Source organism: Pseudoliparis swirei, chromosome 12 (assembly GCF_029220125.1).
Source record: "Pseudoliparis swirei isolate HS2019 ecotype Mariana Trench chromosome 12, NWPU_hadal_v1, whole genome shotgun sequence".
NCBI lineage: Eukaryota > Metazoa > Chordata > Actinopteri > Perciformes > Liparidae > Pseudoliparis > Pseudoliparis swirei.
In genome coordinates this window covers 9066821-9088100 of record NC_079399.1, presented here as the reverse complement: position 1 = coordinate 9088100, position 21280 = coordinate 9066821, and the positions used below count along the sequence as shown (strand labels likewise).

The 21280-nt window shown below is 41.3% G+C and overlaps 1 protein-coding gene across 3 annotated transcripts in view; it reads left to right on the top strand.

Moving 5' to 3' along the window:
• LOC130202410 (protein EFR3 homolog B) overlaps positions 1–20741 on the top strand; it is a 29699-nt gene extending 8958 nt beyond the window's left edge. For all 3 annotated transcript variants that reach the window (XM_056427936.1, XM_056427935.1, XM_056427937.1), the window contains 22 exons: positions 2183–2259; positions 4453–4580; positions 5395–5545; positions 6988–7109; positions 7438–7587; positions 9971–10105; positions 11273–11351; positions 12611–12746; positions 13020–13181; positions 14133–14244; positions 14432–14483; positions 15041–15213; positions 15307–15382; positions 15588–15749; positions 16258–16389; positions 16481–16548; positions 16673–16800; positions 17234–17325; positions 17426–17474; positions 17887–17993; positions 18100–18149; positions 18277–20741. In XM_056427936.1, coding sequence (XP_056283911.1) covers positions 2183–2259; positions 4453–4580; positions 5395–5545; positions 6988–7109; positions 7438–7587; positions 9971–10105; positions 11273–11351; positions 12611–12746; positions 13020–13181; positions 14133–14244; positions 14432–14483; positions 15041–15213; positions 15307–15382; positions 15588–15749; positions 16258–16389; positions 16481–16548; positions 16673–16800; positions 17234–17325; positions 17426–17474; positions 17887–17993; positions 18100–18149; positions 18277–18382 — 2447 coding nt within the window. In that variant the 3' untranslated portion in view covers positions 18383–20741. The remainder of the gene's footprint in view (positions 1–2182; positions 2260–4452; positions 4581–5394; positions 5546–6987; positions 7110–7437; positions 7588–9970; positions 10106–11272; positions 11352–12610; positions 12747–13019; positions 13182–14132; positions 14245–14431; positions 14484–15040; positions 15214–15306; positions 15383–15587; positions 15750–16257; positions 16390–16480; positions 16549–16672; positions 16801–17233; positions 17326–17425; positions 17475–17886; positions 17994–18099; positions 18150–18276) is intronic.
• The last annotated feature ends 539 nt before the right edge of the window (positions 20742–21280 follow it).

The following is a 21280-nucleotide window of genomic DNA, read 5'->3' as shown; positions in this document are numbered from 1 at the left end:
ATGCGAAGGTATGCGCTCTACCGAGTGCCCGTTCTAGTTTCAAATGTTTTGGGTTTAAATTTGTTTATTTGTTCTATATAATGTGGTTGTACATCACATGGGAATCAACTGTATTTTACTGGAAACTTGGTTGTTGCAAAGTTGTGTTGTAGCTGGGCTCAGCTCATCTGTGGATTAGTGAGTCAGGAACAGAGCATCTTATTGCCTCCATTATCTGTGTGCACAGTTGGTTCGTATAATGAGATGACAAATATCTTTTGAGAATTTTTTAATTTATTGTTTTAGGATGTGTAGCACAGAGTTGACTGCTGGTTTGGGAAATCTAATCTCTGTATGATGCTGGGTGTCCCAGAGTGTGGATTACAAGGCTTTTCCCTGGCTTTGTTCGCCGGTTGAGTTATTTACACTTAATGCATCTACATTTCTGTCGACATTTAGAAGATTAAATGTGTCGTCTTGGAGTCGAGGGTGAATCTACTGTTTTTCCTATACGGCACACTGATGCAGAGGGAGGCAATCGGGCAGCTAGTAATTCTGTTAATATCTGATAAATATGCACTCAGAGGTTTTAATGCCCCATCAGCAGAAAAGGCTTTAATCTGTAACTGCAAAATACATAAATTAATAATGAAACTTGTTTCCTTTGGGAGAATACCAGGAAAGGAACTGATGCTAGGAGGGAGTAAAAGAAGGACATTAAATAAAAATGTTTGCAGATTGTTTTGCTTGTCTAACATACATTAAATGTCTACCGTCTCAATTTAAAGTGTCGGGTTATCAAACGAGTCATTTAAAGTGACTGCATTGCTTATAGCAGAATGACCTACTTTCAGTCCTGAGCTTTTGTGACTCCTAAATTCATTTAGGAGTCACAACGATCGTGTCCCCACTTACACCAAGCAAGGATATATCCTATCTCATAAAATTTTAATATTTCCTCAGACCAAGTAAAAAAAAGATTTATAACAGCTGAGTGTTTGTCAGGCTCAGGAAACCCTTGCAGGTGTTTTAATTAGACAATTCAAGTGATTTGTTTAATACCCTACTAGTATACTTTTCATGATATTCTAATATTTAGAGATAGGAATTTGAGTTTAATCAGAATAAAGGCTTGCAATTTGATTTGTAATGAATCCAGAATGCATGACATGAACTTCATCACAATATTCTAATTTTCTGAGACAGTCCTGTATATGGGTTAAGTGATGCATTTGGTCTTTTTAGAGGTTATCTCTTTTTTTTGTTGCTTTCTTCCTTGGTCCCCTTATGACTCACCACTGCTGAATTTCTTCAACCAATCACAATCCAGCCCTCTCTTTGCAGCCGGGGCTTGCCTTTCTCCTCGATACAATGTCAGAAATCAATCTCCAGTGTTTTGCACTTAGAGAGAGGAAGAGAGAGAGCTTTACATATCCGTCTTTCCACCGTCACTTTTTCCATGTGATGTTTTTACTGTTGGACGCAGTCGAATGATGGCATCATGCCACGACACAGGTGTTTTTTTAATAACATTTTTGGCAACTTTTTATTCTTGCAGGGTACTAAATGACTCCGCAGTTTTGTGGCTGCTTACCTTATGATACAAGGAAAGCTATTCATGGAGTTCTGTCTTGTCTTTCTGTATTCAGTAGCTCTCCAAGAAATTCCCTGCTTCTGTGCACTTCAGCCGATCATTTGAACCTGTCACAGTAGACTGTAAAGCGTAGCGCCTAATAAAATGAATTACTGATATATTTATATTTAACTGTCTATAAATAAGGCCCTAACTATAACACGGAGACAAGACGATTGTCTATACTTGCTATAATATTAACATTTTATTAGTCAGTTTCATAGTTCTTACAGCTACACATGTTTTTTCATTTATTCTTTGGATCATCTTTATGGTTTATGTGCTTTTCATCATTACATTTCCCACCAATTTCTTTGTGGTGATACAGTATATTGTTAATGTGAAGTTTGTATTAGTTGCTGCTTTAGAATTGCTGTATATAACGCATTAGTGTCAATAACTACCTACACCTACAGTATGTCACTTTGCCTTTGGAACAATATGCTAATTTAATACAAACATTATTACTTTTATCCATTGTTTTTTATTGCATTTCTGCCAGTCATGTTGCAAGTCTAATTGACCATCTCTCTCTCTCTCTGCCTTCCTCCCCACCTCTTTCTTCCTCAGGGGTTTGTGGTTGTTGCGGAGCGCTCAGGCCTCGGTACAAGAGACTGGTAGACAACATCTTCCCAGAAGACCCAGAGGTGAGAAGCTCAAGTGTTTCTATAATAATGCCGTTCTATGCCGACTTAAAATGTGCAGCACTCCATTTGGGTTAATTTTGACAAAAACGGTACACAACAGGACACCTATTCAAAAAATCTGAGAAATTGTCGAAATTAATATAAACGCAGTAAAGAGCAAGATAAAGTATTAAAGAAAACACCGCCTCCATAGCTAAATCCGTTTGAGATCTGATATGGATGACTCTTAAGAGAATTCATTTGGCTGGAGAAGGAGATGAGTTGTTGCAGAGGAAACTTTTTTTTGAGAGCCTCTTTGCTCCTGCAGTAACCCACTTTAGACTTTACCATCCGATCTGTGGCCAAGTCTGCAGCATACAGGACGCACTCTTACAAGCAGACCTTGTTTCTATATTTTTGTGTGCGTGTGCATCTGGCAATTGTACTCCCAAAGTTGCTGAGACTGTAACTGGCTGTATCCCAGCCGCTTGGGAATAATGAATCCATCTTATAACATTTACTCAAAGTGAGCATGTGGGTTTGTACACAGTTACTATATTTCAGTGTTTCTCCCAGATAATTGGTGGTCATGTGCTTTGCTGGTATTCTCTGCATGTATCTCATGCAAACCCAACATGTCCCCACAGTACAGTGTACAATACTAGTTTAATTTGAATTGGATACGCTTGAATTTGATCATTGGGAAGAAATTTCAGATTACATTGTTACGGTACACTATAAATAATGCCTGCAATGTTTGTCTACAGAGCTGCAAAATGGTTGACTCTGATAAACAAAAAACCCAAATCGGCGTTTCATCCAGACGGTGTTGTTTTATATCCAGCTGCATCAGTCTGGCTGTGGAATCTGTGATGGATTCAAGCCACACGATGTTTTTAGCGAAGCAAACGGAAGCAGAGCAAACGACATGTGCTGACCTCGAAATTAGGACACAGATTTTTGGAATATGTTGTTATTGTCCATACGTCACTGTCTATCGCTGAATCTTAGTTGCATAATGTTATTGGACATCTTGTCATTTTCTTCAAAAAAGTCTGGCCAGGGACAGCGGAGGACGATTAGCCTCTCTGGCTCACTTGCAGTTTTACCGTTGATTGATTGGTGTGCATTGCCCCTGTGAAATAAACAACAGCAGATACTTTGACTTAGAAAGACAGGTGCAACTTGTTCCATTAATGAGGCCCTCGTTTCACCTGTGGGTGTGCCGGGAAGCCAGGCTAATGAGCCGGAGTGAACCATAGGAAAGCGCCAGGAACGCTACATTTAATATGAGAAAAACCACAGGAGGAAAAATTAATTGTGGCTGAATTCCTTTAACTGCTTCAGTTCAGGGTCCTGGCATCGTACATGTCGCTGTCATGACTTACAGGGATGCTTGAATATATCCGCGCCATTGTAAATGTAATTTGTAATGACTGTGCTTTTAAAAGTCAAAGTGTGCTTGTTGCTCATATATTGTTACATTGTTCCCCATATTCTCTGCAACATTTTTATAAATTTCTTTTTTTTTCAGGGCTCGTTTTTAAATGAATGATGTTCTGCTCATTTATCGCAGTTTAGGATTTTTAGAGACACTTAGCATTGCATCGCGATATATATGTACAAGATGCATGGAGTGTATACCGCCAACACATTCTCCCATTCCTACGGTTTCAATCGCATCACAGTCTTATCTTTTACTCCGAGTTAACATTGTTTATCTGACTTTCTGGTCTTTTTGGGAGTGCTACTTCACTGACTGCATGTTTTGGCTTTCGCCTGAATGTAAACGGGATCGCAGGGGACTGAAGAGCACTGAAGTAGGTCAAGGGGGGAAAGTAGGTTGTGGAACTTTGTGAACTAGTTATACTAATACAATTTGAGTTTTGAGGAGAAGCACGCACTAGTGTATTCACTCGTGTTTATGGCGTGCACATGGATCATATTAATGAGTCCTGACCTATTTACCCTGATGTATGGCAAAAATGCTACTGAAGTTTATCTCAGTAAATGCAAACGGACATTTAGTCTTAATCAGCTGCTTTTTGTTTAGTTGATGCACCAGATTCATGCACATCTCTTCTGACTTGGAGTGGCGTCTTTCTTTTGGGTGTAATATTCCTTTTAGGATTCTAAACTATGCAAATGAGACTATAAAGCGTTTCTCTTCTTGACTAACCCCCTCCTTCCTGTCTCCTTCTGTCGCCCTCCTAGGATGGGCTGGTGAAGGCCAACATGGAGAAGCTGACATTCTACGCCCTGTCGGCTCCAGAGAAGCTTGACCGTATCGGAGCCTACCTGTCTGAGAGATTGTCAAGGGATGTGGCCCGACACAGAGACGGGTAAGCATCAGTCATTCAAAACGCATCTCGATTCAAAAAACATTTCAGCTGTCACTGCCTTAAAATATACTGTTTGCACATGGTTTTCTATTATTTATTCTCTGCCACACATGAACTTTACTGATTATAAATTCAACACGGTTGCAGTGAACACATTAACATCCTCATAAGCATCTGAAGTAATCTTGCTGTGATGGAATAGGAAAGATGGTGCACGGAATAGAGATTTATACCGACAGGCCACTAAAGAGCTTATGATGCTTTTAAAGACCCGTCTAAAGGGATACATGCCACGTGCATACTGGATAAGGAACTGTTTTTATACCATTGCATTTACACCAGATATGTCTGTGTTCTTCACACTTTTCTGTCTGTTTAATAATAATAAAAACGTGTTTTTTGTGTGTGTGTAATGTAGCCAAATAGAAGGGGAAGCAGGCGTTTTTGTTGGTGTTTTTTTTAATGGGTAGTGTTGGGTCATCAAAAAATTCTGTACACTCTGTACTTATTTTTTATGCCACGGAAGTTAAATTAAAAGAAAAACTGTGATGACTCATGACTAGGACAGGCTGTAATGATTCTCGCCAATGCAAACAGTCTGTACGGATTACATTTACACTTGGCAGAGTCTGGCCAAAATCTGTTCAACATGCCAGTTTCTATAGTTCTTCTGGCGGAGCGTATCACATTTTTATGTCTTATGTGCTGTTGGATATTTAGAATATGCACCTATTTTATTATGCACATAAGATACCCATGCTGTCCTAAGAGGTGTCATCCAGATGTTTCTGTGTCTCTTTTCCCTCCTATTCAGGTATGTGTGCATAGCCATGGAAGCCCTGGACCAGCTGCTCATGGCCTGCCACTGTCAGAGCATCAACCTGTTTGTGGAGAGTTTTCTAAAGATGGTGCGCAAGCTGCTAGAGTCCGAAAAATCCAGCCTGCAGATCCTCGGAACCAACTCTGTGAGTTTCCAGGATTATATTCCCAGTTTAAAACGGCCATCAGATGTTTTTTTTACATTTTATTTTTTGAGTTTTGCAGCTATGAGGAAAATAAATTAAGAAAACCCTGCAGATTCTAACATGTGTGGCTTCTTTTCCCTTTTATGATACGCATTTCGATTTTTTTTTTAGCGAGGACAGAAGTACAGTGTGAAAAGTATCTACAACAAATATTGTTTTACAGCTTTTCTGTCCATCAATTCCTGCCAATTTTAGTGAATTTAGAGGTACTATCTGATCAAGGCTGCATTTACTGTCTTGATATGAAATCAGATTAGCTGCAGACCACAGTGGCAGTTGGTTGTACAAACACAACCCTGAGCTTCCTCATACATGGAACTATACCTGTACTGTATTTTCCTGTGCCAGCTAATGCTGTAGCTGCATTGTTGGTGTGCATCTGAAGCAGACCGGTATCAGTGAGAGGTGAAGAGAGCGGATTAGAGAGTTTTATCACCACAAGACCCGAGTGGGACCATGTTTTTTCTGACCTAAAACCTTTCACTTTTCTAACACAAGCCAACACTTTGGACACATCATTACCAGTGTTAGTGTTTCTGTCAGCTGGCTTTATGTGATGTGATAAAAAAGACTCGGGGCAGAAGTTAGTTTCTCCTGGTGGAGCCTCTGGTCGCAGCACAACAAAAATTGTAATCTCATCTCTCCATCCCTCAGGTTTACACCCTAGCCTTAAAGCTTTCAATCGGAGAGAGAGCCCATTTCAGCAGAAACAGAGTTGATACATTGATACCTAGAAGCTGCCCAGTATACTTGCTGGTAAGACTGGGCAGCTTCCGCTTTTCATCTGCGACAGCAAGTTACTGCAGCAACTGAGCAAGTAGTTATGGGATCACTTAATTTAATTTGCTCAAGGGTATTTCATTTCAAACCCATTCCAAACACAGATTTTGTAAACAGGAAATGGATTCACAAGGGGTGTCTCTAGATGTTAATTTGCTCCATGAATTATTTTTTTCCTTGCATTTTGGTTTATTGCTCTAACCCAGCCTGCATTTTTGAATGGGGAATTTTAATAACCATCTGCTGTTTTGTTATGTTATTCTTGCTTCAGGTAGCATCCATTCATTCTTGATTCTGAAGAAATCCAGTTAATAATTTATTATTAATTGGAGTGTTGTGAAGCTAAATGTCAGCGTGTTTAAATGGTGACATTTTCAGGCCCAGTGGGAGATCCCACCCCCTGCTCTGCCTTTTACGCTTAATTAAATGTTATGGCACTGTGGTTTGACTTTATTCCATCAGATATTCATCATGGGGATTTAGACTTAATTCATTAAGGAGTTTTTAATCAAATTGAAATAATCTCTCAAACTATTTGAGGAGATTTATTACTGTAACTCTTGTTTGACGTAAAATTGTTTTTTATTTTTTACCCTTCTCAGTTTGTGAAGTTTGCCAACATAGAAGAGGATACACCATCGTACCACCGCAGTTATGACTTCTTTGTGTCCCGCTTCAGTGAGATGTGCCACTCTAGCTTAGAGGACCCTGACATCCGCACTAAGTGAGTGGACCGATGCTTGATTGCACTAGAGGGAGAATTATTTAGTACTTGCTGTTTTTAGACCGCTTCAGAAAGTCTTTTTATGGACTTCCCCCTTGACACTTGTATCTTTTTGAAAAATGAACTCTTTAAAATTGATATTGTTGTCATCTTCTGAAAATGGACAACGTGACATTTTTTAACAGTTAAACTTAGCCTTGCAGAACACTGAGGGATACAGACTAAACTAGACAAAAATAAGAATTTCTAAATATAATCATCCATTTATAGATTTGGTTTCCAGATGCCTAGTGCCTGATTTCTGAGCTTATATTTCTGTGACGCCCAGGATCCGCATATCGGGTATCAAAGGCCTGCAGGGTGTGGTGAGGAAGACGGTGAATGATGAGCTGCAGGCCAACATCTGGGACCCTCAGCACATGGACAAGATCGTCCCCTCTCTGCTTTTCAACCTGCAGAGTGGAGAGCGCACAGAGAGGTGAGTGTTCACAAGGAAAACGTAAACTGATTGGGATTTGTATCTTGCTGTTCAGCGGACCTGTTTTTAAATGTTTAATGGGAAACCCAAGTGTTGTTTTTTACCTTTTTTTATTTTGGACTTATTAATTGATAATGTATGCATACTGCTACTTGCCCTAGTCAAGATTCTTGAGACCACTTTATCACTTGTCTGCATTATAACTGATATGATCATATTTATTATCATTATGTAGACAATTAGTGGGATATTTTACCCACAAAAAGTCTAGAGTAAATGACCTGACTGGAATTTACGGCAGGTAAATATGGCCCTGGTGTTAACGCGTCATCGTCACACGACATGTGTAGACAACATGTTGATGACACCATGCATCGGTCACACAGTTCACAGCCACTGGGGCTGTAGCCGACTGGTTTGTCTTGCGTTAGGCCACATTTCTCCTGGCATTCTAGTCGCCCGTCACCCATGTCATTCATCATCACTGTCATCATGGAGAGAACCCACTGACGGCTCTGCTCCCCTTATGGGTGTCTGTTTGTCAACCTGCAGCATCCAAGAACAAAGACACCAAGAAATGGGCAGAAAATTAAAGGATGTCCCCACTGCCGGACTAATAAAGGAATATCTTATCTTAAAAAGAGTACAATGGGTTGAGAATAATAGCATCAGCTAGAGATTGCCAGTGAGAGGGAGTGAGAGAGATGTAGAGTCTGTAACCTTCCTTTCTTGGCAGTATTCCACATACACATACATCACTTTGACGTCAATGCCGAGATCTGAAGGTTACGGGAGCAAAGGGGAGGGCAGTTAGAGAAACATTTGAAGACCGGGTGTTGGGTTGATAATAGAAAGTACAATAATTGAAATACGAAGCTTATTGAAAGAGAGACAGATGGACAGACGGAGACAGACACTCCAAACGGAGAGACACATTTCCCTCTCAGCTTCCCTTCGCTCTGTGTGTGTTATGAAGCCTGCCCCTGCTGTGCATCCTCAGTCATTAGCATCCATAAAACCCACAGCAGTCAGTACAGTCTAATTAAACCTGCAGATGGTGCCTTTTTCTCTGCAATAATCCACTTGCACACGTACAAGTTAATTTAAAGATCAAACCAGGCACAGTTTTAGTAGAGCCCTCTGACAGTTGAGACGGATTTCCGCAGAGAGTTTATTCCTATAAATACTAAAAATCTCTTTTTGGGTGTTTATACTTAAACTGCATGCGTGATTGGTTGGTATTTCAGGTACCTGCAAAAACTTAATGTCCCACAATATTTTTCCTCTTGGCATTGCCTTGGAAGAAAATGTTAACGGGAATGATTCATGTCTTTTTAACATTGCCACCCCCGGTGAATTGTTTGATAAAAGCAGGTGAGAGGTCAGATTGCTGAAGCCACAACAGCCTTTCCGTTGATGGGGATGCTGATTTCTCCTCTTGTTTGGGTTCTGAGCTTGTGAGTTTCGAAATCATTAGACAAAGCTGTGCAGTGAGAGGCTGTTGGGGTGACTTCTGGATGAAGTCTCCCGTGGGTGTTTCTAGATGCACTTTTTAATTGGACAGGAGTCGATGAGTGGCTGTGTAAGCATTATTGGTTACTACTGAACAAATGCTAAACATTTCCACACTAGCAGCTTATAACTAAACTAAGTTTTCCACATTGGCAGCCCTAAAAGAAAATGGCTACATTTCAAATTGTGCCCCTAAAGTTAAACCAGTATCTTGATCCTGTATTTTTCCATATCCCACTGTTTTCAATTGCCCCTTAAATGTCACTACATTTTATAGATTTGTCTTGAGTTCAAGAAGCCACAGAGAGGCAGGAAGTCCCATTTCCTCCACAGCAGTAGCAGGCAAGATGAAAGAGTGAGGCTGTGAATAAATAATGCCTTGATTGGTGCACCACCCGAGGGTTGTCATGAACTAAGATGGAGGTATAGTGAAGGTTTTAACTATGCATGAGAACAGAGACAGGCCGGTGTTGGGGGCCCACACATACGACCTTAGCCCCGTCATGTCTACCAAGATGAGGACAGATGTGCAATACACAAATGCAAACGCATGACAGGCAATGCAGGCTGATCATTTTCTCTGTAGACAGCTGAGAGAAAAGTCCCCTCAGAAGGGACGTCTGCAGTGACGCAGCAGTCTCAAGAGTGTTTTATGCAAAACATCTAGCCTTTGTGGGAATGCTGGTGTTATTGAATCAAATCAGATTTCAAACTCCCGTCTGTTTTCTCTCTCTCTCTCTCTCTCTCTCTCTCTCTCTCTCTCTCTCTCTGTCTGCTCTTCTCTTTCCCCTCCCGACTCGACTTCCCCTCCCCTGCTCATTCCCCTCCTTTCCCTCTCTTCTGCTTTCTCACCTGCATCGCTCCCGACCAGCCGCTCCCCCTCTCCGCTGCAGGCGTCGGAAAAGGAGAAGGAAAGCCCGGTGGAGCTGACGGAGCGCTGCTTCAGGGAGCTGCTGGGACGAGCCGCCTATGGCAACATCAAGAATGCAGTCACGCCGGTGTTGATGTGAGGCAACCCCACACACTCTTCTATCCTCTTTTTTACAATTCCTTCCTTTTTTTTTATGCATGTGGAGTTTTTTTCTTGTCGCATTGACTAAACCTGAAGGAAGGATGTATCTTGATGCTGTGTCGCTGCATAGTTATCTGTGCACAGATTGGCATGAGGGGCGCAACAAGGTCAATGCAAGGTTACATAGTGGTTCCAGACTAGAGGCGAGTGCATGATTTGCATTTTAAATTTATGTTGAGGTCTGCATTGCAATGTTGTAATTTATTGCGCTTCTACAGTTATCTTCTAAAATGTTTTTTTATTCAGCTGTGGATGTCTCTGAGCCTGGTCCTCTGTGATCATTGTTTTTTTTCTGGTTTTCTGTCTCTCTTTTTGTCTTGCGCTTCCTTCTCCTCTCATTTAAATTGATACAGCTCTATTGTTCTTTCTTTCTTTCTTTTTATCTGTCCCAGACGTTCCCTTTATCTCTTTCTCTCTCTGAGCCCGAGACATTAACTCTTCCTTTTATTATTGAGTTCACTTTCATGGATTAATTCTTTGTCCGTGTGTAGCCCTTTTTATTTGCCTCTCCTGGCTTTTCTCAGACTGATTTGGCAGGCTGACAATATGGTTTAATGTAATCATTAAATGTTAAATTAAAAGCAAATTTGTTTAGAAATCTGCTAAGAAAATGCTTTGTAGAAAATATTCCAGTATTTATACATGTATCCTGTGATTTCAGGAATACTGCTAAAACTACATTTTATTTTGGATCCAAGTTTAAATGCATAACAAAATGACGAGCCAGCCAATAATACAAGACCCTTCAGCCTATAATGCCTTTTTATTTGGGTTTTTTTAACTTCAGAATCATTGCTATAGTTAATGTTTCCATGTGCAGTTATGTTACATTAATATTTATTTTGAAAAGTCTTTATCTAGTCAAGTTCCCTTTTCTCAATATTCCTTCAATTGATCTCACTTGTGCTGTGTGAGACGAGCTCTCGTCCATCCATCGCTGTTTCTGTCTGTTTCAAGCTTTGAACATAATTTTCACTCAATCCTCCGCCTCTTTTTCTCTGTGTATTTAAGGATTCAGTAGATTATGTTTGATGGATGTTGTGTCACTGATTGTTATGTTCTGTATCCTCCTCATGCCTCCCCTCCTGGCTGTTCCCTCAGGCACTTGGATAACCACTCTCTATGGGAGGGAAAGACCTTTGCAGTGCGCTGCTTCAAAATCATCATGTACTCCATCCAGGTGAGTTGTTCAGCGCCTACGTCTCCGCAAACGCCTCTTCCTCACCCCTTGTTCACCTCGTTGACACCTCATAAATCCTGGTCAAAATAATGAAAGCCTGAAACGTTTTGCATGATTTACTCAGTACCGTGTTAAAAAAAATCTTTACTGGGTCAAATATAGAGGATACGGTATTCATGGAGTTTACAGACAAATGGTTTTATAAAATGAGAGATGTTTGAAGAGTCTATTTGGGCATCAACCTTTCTCCTCACAGCTCTAAACATGGATGAGGAACACAAGTCAGTGACTTGTTTTATTTCCAATGCTTTTAGTTTCAGAATCAGTCTGATAACCTTTAATGGTGAAGTATGTGTGCACCTACAAGGATTTATTTAGCATATTTCTTGATGCACAAACAGAAATATCAATGGGCTCTGACAACAGAGCTGGACATACAAAGATAAAGGATAGACAGGAGTGTGAAAATAGTTTAAGTGTATTTAAATATTATGTAAATAACAATAAAATAAATAGTTAATTTACATGTCAAGTGTTCTGTAAGTTGCACTGTTCCCGTAGCTTCTTGATCATATTAGCCATCTCCATCAACACAAAATAAATCTGCAATCATCCCACACACTGCCTCCAAAATCATCTGCCTTCAGATATGAACCTCCAAAACCATGACACGCCTAGCACTCAAAATATCAGATGACACTGATCACTACCTAAACCAGCACTTCACATTACGACCATCTGGTGAGACACATGGACCACTTGGCTCCTGCAATAGTAGCCCTGAACAATCTGCCTCGCTGACATCATCATTGTGAGCTAAGATGAATGAGTGAATACATGAATATATTGTGTGCTGTTTATATCTGATCAGTCTCTATGCTGCTACGTGAATGCATGCATGTTGTTACGTGTGGCTATTTGTATATCTTTCTGTGTCCTGGCTGTGGCTGATGCTCCAACTAAAAGCTCTGCAAAACCTTCTGGTTGCGTGAAAAGTGGTGAAATAGTTACCAGTCAAGTGTTAAAAAGTTCTTCTATTATGAATGTAACTAAAGCTGAAAACTGATTTTTTTATTATTAAACGGAGCCCAAAATTGAGTGGCATTTTGGATTATCTATTTTTCTACCTAGTTGAATGACTTGCTGTGATGTAACATGTGTTACATCAACACTTGTTACAACACTTCTGTTTCTTCCCATATTTTGGTCTTGTATTTTTCAATCTGGTTTCATTCAGGCCTTCTCTCCTTCTCTCCCAGTCCCAGCACTCTCACCTGGTAATCCAGCAGCTCCTCGGTCACCTTGATGCCAACAGCAAGAATTCAGCCACAGTGCGCGCTGGGATCGTGGAAGTGTTGCTGGAGGCAGCCGCCATTGCAGCCAGCGGCTCTGTAGGTGAGGAGATAAGCACACGCACACGCACACACACGCACACACACACATAGACTCTAAATTACAGGCTGATATGTTGTTGGTGGGATGATGCAGGGATACAGAACAGAGTACCACTTAATCGACATGCAATGCATTCATAATTTTTCAAACTTGTCTGTACTATATGTATATAATACTGATTAATGATAGATTTTCAGATAAATGGTTGCATGCTGGCACCCTGTCATATATGTTAGGGGTGAACTAGTTAGATGATTCACTTTTTGACTGCAGGCCCCACCGTGTTGGAGGTGTTCAACACCCTGCTGCGGCAGCTCCGTCTGAGTGTGGACTACGAGTTGACCGGCTCCTATGACGGCAGCACCAACATCGGCACAAAGATCATCAAAGCTCACGAGGAGAGGCAGCTGCAGGAGGCTGTCATCAGGACCATTGGTGAGTCTCTGTGCAGTGTAGAGTTGTACAAGCCACAAAAGAACCTTGAGTGCATCCTTCTTATTGGCCACGCCGGTGTGCCTGACATTTAGCAGGTCTGTCTGTTTCTCTGTGTGCTATTGCAAAACTTCCTTGAGTAACATCACAACCTTAAAACATAACGGAAATTCTAAATGAATAGAACTGTTATTTGGGGGGGGGGGGGTTGCCAAGAAAAATGCTTCAGTGTCCAAAACCCCTGTACCAGCCACTGAAAGGCCTGGCAGAGTCAACATTATAGGCAGAGGTTACAGCCCCACCACCTGTTTCCCTAGTAAGATTAGGAAAATGGCCAAAGGCGCTGGTTGTATTTCAGAAGTTGGGAGGGGAGAAGTATGTGTATGTGTGTGACACTGTACATTTAATAAGACAACTAAAGATGTGTCTTTTCTACAGCTGATCTGCTTTGAGCGCCATACCTCTCTCTCTCTCGCTCTCGCTCTCTCTCTCTCTCTCTCTGTGTGTGTGTGTTGCTCGACCCCACACCTCATTGCGCACACATTATGCTACACAAATGTCGATGCGGGGGGGGACCTCACGGACCCCTTACTTCCACTGGCCATCTGATCCCAAATCTTCAAGATCGCCTCCTGTTCATAATCACATCCATAATGTGTTGAGGAATAACCGATGTGTATGGGAACTCCCAAAAAGGGTGACTGTGTTTATGAAACACAGGGGAAACATGTGTTGCACCTAAATTAAAGAGCCCTGGTGTCTGTGGGAGGCTTAGTCAAACAGTCTGTGATGATTATGCTTACCTCACTTGTGTCTGTATTTATGCCTTTAGTGGTAACATGTGTGGGTTTTGTACAAACTTGTGTTCATTTTCTGTCTTTCATGCCTCTTTTTTTTTCTCCTTTGCGCCCATCTTTGACCATCTTTCTTTCAATTCGTCCCTTTCTCTTTCAGGTTCATTTGCCAACACTCTACCGACGTACCAGAGGTCAGAGGTCATGCTCTTCATCATGGGCAAGATCCCTGTCCCTGGGATTCACCCAGCTCTGCTCTCCTCAAGCTCTGGGTAGGCTACCAACTAATCCTTCAAACGCATGTTCTCATTGTGCTACTTGAATCTATTATGTGCTTGTGTAATTCTATATGTTATTATATTCCATCCCTCAGTCTACTTTGTAAACAAATCTGTGTCGATCTGAGTGTTTGTAAGTTAATAGGTTTTGATTTGTATCTGAATTGGTTTTCATCTCCAGACCCGAGGGTACCAGGATGATTCAGGTCATGTTACTTAAGTCCTTGGTCCAGGTACGTTTGCAGCCTTAATTTAAATTCATTCTTTGTTTCGTTATGTTGTTATTACACCGCTTCAAAGCTGGAGTTGCCTCGCAAGTGTTACCGGAGGGATTTTATCATTTACAGGAAGTGGTTTATGTAATAGTGCTCGTCAATTTAGTCCAGAGGGATATTTCACCTCAATAGCTGTAGTCTGCTAAACTTTATCTCAGCATACAGCTCTAATTTTGTCTAGTTTTTTGGCAGCACTCTCAAGGTCTCTGAATTCTTTTCACCTGATCTCAGTGTTTGCTCAGCAAGGCGACTATTCTGGTGGTCATCTGCAGATTAACTCCTGAATATATGTGCTTTATGAAAGCAACCATCCATCTATCATGATGGATTAAAGTGTCTTATTTTATGTCAACGCAATTAAACATCAGAATTGCTACATGCAACAGATCAATATGTCAGTGGCCTCTTCAGATTTATCTGACAGTTGCATGTATGAACCTGGTGAACCCTCTGATTCTGTGTTTAGAAATGAGTTGTAGCTTGCATGCTGTGACGTGTGATCATTAATCTTCCAGGTGACGGTCGGTTTCCAAACCACCAACATGCTGACGGCACTCCCCAGCTCTTTCCTGGAGCCGCTGCTTTCCTTCTCTCTAACAGAGGATCCAGAGATCCGGCTGCTGGTGGTCCAGATCCTTCTCGGTGTCATCGACAGGCACGACAACACGCCCAAGTTCTCCAACATAAGGTGTGTGTCCTCAACAGGAACATGGCGGTTTTGCTTTTGTATTGTGGGTCTTCAATTGAAGTGCGTTATTCACTGTGCTTTCTCTGTACGCAGCATCATCGCCGACATCTCTGTGCTCAAACTCAAAGTTGACAAATGTTCCAGACAGGACAACTTATTCATGAAAAAGGTAGACAGTCTTTCCATTTTAGAGTTTGCTTGTGTATCATTCAATATCTAGTCCGGATGAAGTGATTCCCTGCCAATGAAAACTTAAATAAGAAATGTATTGCACAACGTGTAGGTTTCTGAACCTTGAACACATAAATATTTATACTTGTGATGTAGAAAAACTAGCCAGTTAAGCTCTCGAGCATCCTCTCATCCTACCACAGCACGGCCAGCAGCTGTATCGACACATCTACTTGGGCTGTAAAGAGCCGAGCAGCGGCCGGCAGCACTACGAGTCCCTCTTCTCTCTGTTGGGGCTTCTGAGCGTGGAGCTGGCTAACGAAGAGGTGGTGGTGGACCTCATCCGCCTGGCACTTGCCCTGCAGGTACTGCTGTACACACCATTTAGATCATTGTAATACTCCCAGACAGTTATCTGCCAACACTGTACTGTAATCAGGGTCATCATATAATAATTATGTGTTCTTATAGAGCACTTAGCTAAACTCAAAACGATTAATACAACTTTTTATTGATAATCATTTTAAACAAGGTACCATAGACTAGGATTTTTCCACATAAAACCAATATTTAAAACAAACAATTTACATGTCCTGGTTAAAACTTAATCACAACACTAATTTTCACAAGCCTCAACAGTTTTGTAAAATGATTCAACCATTCGTTTATCGATTGAGGCTCAAAATAACTTTGTGAGTGTCTGTGTGTTGATATATTAACAAGATTAAGAGGTGCGAACAGTCCTGACAAGGCTGAGTGTATTTTAATAAGTTAGTCGATATAATTCATGGAGACTGTGTGCTCGATCTCCTCAGGCAGGGTGCTGTTGCATGCTGAAGTGTCCCTGCTGATGTCTCTTTGTCTCCTGTGCAGGACCTGGCTCTGTCCACCGACGAGGCTCTGCCCGTTTATAACCGCTGTGCTATTCATGCCATCGCCGCTGCCTACCTCAACCTCATCTGCCAGCTCACCACCGTCCCAGCCTTCTGCCAGCACATACACGAGGTCTGGCCTGGGCTTCTTTTTATATACAAATGTGTGTAAGTAAATACAAAGAACCACTTTTAATGAAATGCCTTTTCCATCTGCCCTTCAGGTAATTGAGGTGAGACAGAAAGAAAGTCCGTACCTTTTGCCAGAGGATGTCTTCATAGAGAATCCCAAGTATGAAACAGCCACATTCAAGTCTCCTTTCTCCCAAGCCATACCATTGCTTGATTTGATATTTTAATATTTAATAATGATAGTCAGTTTTCAAGTGTGTGTGTACATCCTTCTTTCTTCCTAGGCTGCTTTCTTCACTGGATAAGGTCGAAGGGGATGTTTTGTTTCTCCAGTCGAAGATCACTGAGGTCCTCGGAGGAAGTGGTTATAACACGGATAGACTGGCTACGCCTTATGTCCCTCAGTATACTGGTAAGGAGCGCAAACATTGAGTTCAAAATACAGCTGTGGGAAATGAGAGGATTTCTTAAAATGAGAAATGGGCTCCTATCCTCAAGTAATAATGTTGGTCAACTTGCCAGTGTTGGCGCTTTATTGATTCCTGCTTGTAAATGCAGAGCTGAACTACTCCCACGGAGAGGAGTAAGGATTTAGTGTTTCATTGAAGGACACTTCATCAGGGCAAAGCCTTTAGCCGGGATCGTAGCCCTCGCTAACATCGTGATCGGGAATCTTTATGGTGCCGGTTCACCTTTTTTATATTAGTTTGTCAGACCATCAAAGCTTCTGTCTTTTTATGTACCCAATAAATGCATCAAACTGACATATCGTCACAAGTCATTCATTTAACTTTTCTATTTAAGCAAACGAAAATAAAAAACAAACATCTGCACTCTCTTTCCAGATGAGGACCGTCTGTCCAAGCGAAAGAGCATCGGAGAGACCATCTCACTGCAGGTGGAGGTGGAGTCCAGGAACAGTCCAGAGAAAGAGGAGGTAAAGAGAGGTGTCATGCTCCAGAAATGAAATATACCCACTTTAAGGACGTTTTGAGTTGGTGCATCTTACACTCCTTTTCTCTTGTTCTTTTCTACAGAGGACACCAGCAGAAGAGATCACATTTGAAACCCTGAAAAATGCCATTGGTACGTCCACACGCAATTTAGTTCGTTAAAGTATTCATGAAATGACATTCTCACTGTGTATCGACACAGCATCGCCATGTGTACAATGTTCTATTGATGTGTGATGATGGTCCTCCAATGTATCTTAAGTTACTAGTTACTTTGCAGATTTATATTTATACAAAATGGATGCAGTGGTCAAGGGTGTCAAAGGCTGCACTGAGGTTGAGTAGGATGTCTAGGGAGTGGTCATCAGAGGAGGAGGTGACTTTGATGAGTGTGCTTTCTGTGCTGTGATGATCACGTGTTTAGGTCACTTTAAAAAAGAACAACTTTGCTTTAGTGCTGCGAGTAGCACCATCAGCACTTTCAACATGATAAACTGCAACATAGAGCAATGTTGAAATGAGAATGTTTTGTGTGATCCCTCTAGTGGACAGTGTGGGTATGGAGGAGCAGGAGAGGGAGCGGAGGAGACAAGTGGTGGAGAAGTTCCAGAAGGCCCCCTTCGAGGAGATCGCTGCACACTGTGGTGCCAGGGTACAACAAAACATGTTTCCTTTGATCTTTTATTGGGATTTTTAAACCGCTTTTCTTTTCTCAGCTTTGTACCAGTGTCTGATATGATATGTTTTGTCCCGTCTAGGCCACACTACTGCAGAGCAAACTCAATCAGATCTTTGAGATTACAATCAGGTAAAATATGGCAATTTGAAGGAAATGGGTTTATTCTTGAAAAGGGGAAGGTGACATGATGACAGTGACACCGACTGAGATGATGAAGATGTTTGACTCACGCTGACGGTTTCCTCTCCCCATTCAGACCCCCGCCCAGCCCATCTGGAAACATTTCATCCGGGTATGGCCAAAGCCAGAGTCGATCTGTACCCATCTACGAGATGAAGTTTCCTGACCTCTGCGTCTACTAGACCTGAAAGCAAAGTCACAGAACTATTTCACATTTGAGGAGGGGTTTGGGAAGGGCAACCGATCCTCACTGTAAAGCCGTCTCGATCATGGAATCAAACAACCACCCCGTTGTTTGAAGCCAACTCGAAAATAAGCCACTTCTTTATTAACTTAATTGTCTGAGCTTTGTTTTGCCCTGTGATGGGAGCCAAAACAAGCCTGTTAATGTCAATAAATTCAGCAGTAAAAATCTACTTTTATTTGACCTGTTCCCTTCATTGCTCCGGAGAGCTTTATAGAAACTCCACTGGTTGGATTTCTGATCTAGAAAATGCAGAGAACCGCGAGGAGGTGAGGAGTCATGTCTGTGGCCTGAGAGGGAATCGACTTGTTGCATGCCATGTAACGTCACATTTTTGATAGCGCTGCAAATATTGGACATTCTTTTGACCCGTGTGTCCCTTACAGGGTGCCATACTATCCTTGATCACAAAATAAGATTTACCGATATTGATATTTTATACCTACGTTTTCTTTTCTTTTCTTTCTATTGATTTCATGGCCAGGAGGGGCTCATGTGAATTAGATGCAATTAAATTGACCTGATAGTGTATTTTTGTGTCTGTTTAAATACAATATGGATACATATAAACAAACATGAAGCTAATCATTTACATTGCCTATGTGACTCAGCATTGAACATCTGTCCTCAGTGCTTATTGCTTTGCCCTCTTGTTTTGCCTTTTTAGTGTTTGTGTTAAAGTGCTTTTTCTTTCATGATTGGCATTTATTTCCCGCACCTTCATTTAGTTTTAGTTTTTTTGTGTGTGTATTCTAGTCGTGGTTTAAATGAAAGAAAACTGTCAATCTGTGTGCTATCCTCCCAAAGTGAGTGCCTTACAGGTGACTCGAGTTAAAACATACACAAAAACACACATTGCGCCGCCGTCATGACCACACTAAAGTTCTGAAGTGTTTACTGTGATGTTTACCTGATCAAACACGAGAAAAATAATTATGGATCCTTTATTTTTCTCCTTTCCATATAAATGTGTATATACAGAGAAATATATAAATCTTTAAGCTGATGTACAGAGTCTGGAGGTTTTTCTGTGTGCGTGTGTGTATATATATATTGTATATTGATTCTAATTTTAGACTGCCACTGCACTAATTGTGTCCGTAAGTAAGGAAGAGAACGACTTCGTTAGTATTTAGATGTTTGTTAAATTCTCACATGGATAACCAGCAACACATAAAAATCAAAAAGGTCTGAACAGCCCACCGTAGAAATCATCTCGAGTCTGAAAGTGTTGCGCTAACGAACCTGAAATAATCAATTTAGTCGCGTTTTCAATCCTGCTGGAATAAGTTTGCACTCTGTCTTTCCGCCCTGCAGCGGCTGCAGCCTCCGAGCAGCGCGCCCGTCTCATTCAGCTCCATTCAAACAAGTCGAAAAGTCATTTTGTGTGTGTGCGCATGCACACGGATATAAAAACAAAGTATAATGGCAATAATTTGCCACTAGCCTGGCTATCACAGCTTAACTTTTGGTAGCAGATCCTTTTTTTTGTTGTTTAGTGTTTTTAAATTGTGCACTCCTGTCGTGGTGCTGTGCTGGTCAGTTTTGTGACATTGTGAGAGGCCGCCCTCCTGCCCCCGCGCTTCTGTGAATAACTGCACCGGGCGTGAACCGCGCTGCAGCCACCTTCAGTGGGCTTGTCCCCGATTGTCATGTGTCGCAGTCCAGTTGTTCATCTTATCTTCTTTTTAACTTTTTTCTTCTTTTCTTTTGAATATACTATGTAAAGTCTTCTTTACGTTTATTCATGTCCACGCCAGTGTCGCCGATCAGTTCACGATTTTGTGTGTGTGTGTGTATTTGTTCATATATCTTTATGAACATTCATGCAGACGTGTGTCTTTTGGCATCACCCCATCCAAACTTTCCAAACATGGTTTACAGTCTTGGTCCAGTGACTCTTTCCACCACGTCAACAAAGAACGAGCTGTCTTAGTGAAATGTGCAGCTGTCTAAAACTTCCAGTCACACTTTGTCCAATTGGCTCTTCAGCATCTTGCAACTTTGAAGACCTGTAAATCTACCGGTGTGCTTGTAGTCATTGCATAGTGTAATGTAAAATTAACAGACGGTAATTCAATCCTACTTTTGTCATTACATGTCTGGTTAATAGATCTGTTTACAACGTAGTCCTGTAGGTCAAATCTATTCACTCTGTGAACTTTGCACTTTAAAAACTGGATTACCTAGTGACAAAGGCAGCTTTTACATGGAGAAAATGCCTTATGAGTGTCATACCTAATTTTGCATGCTAGAGATGTTCCTGTGTCGTACAATAAATGTGTCTGTAACCGGAATCTGTTTCTGCTTTATTAAGTCTTTGGTGAGAGGGGAAGCCTGTTAAAGGGGAACTTGTGTTTCTAATGTGATCTGCTTGAGAACAAGGAAGCTGCAGAGTGTCATCATGCAGCACATGAACACAAACACATGTCTTGTTCACATTTGAGTGCTCAGGCAGTTGCAGTGTTCCACACAGTATTACGCAATTGCAAATGTTCTTACCCTGTAGTGCTGTTATTATTTTACTAATGGACTGTTTTCTTTCTGTTGCATCTGCATCAGTGCCTGTATTGTGCGTTTGCCGTTCCCCATGCCCGGCGGCTGCTTGGGTGGTTTATCAGAATTAAATTCAACGTGTATTTTAGTGGCTTCTCGTCTCCTCCTGTGACCATCCAAAAACCAACGTGTGACATGTGAACTCATTAGCAGAGAAACTCTGCTTCATAATGGTCCTCTGTGTTTAACGCTGTGGTATTGAAATTGACAAACTAGCGATAACTTAACAAAAGTAGTAGAATATTTTTATTGTCATTTATATTTTTTTATTTTAAAGTTA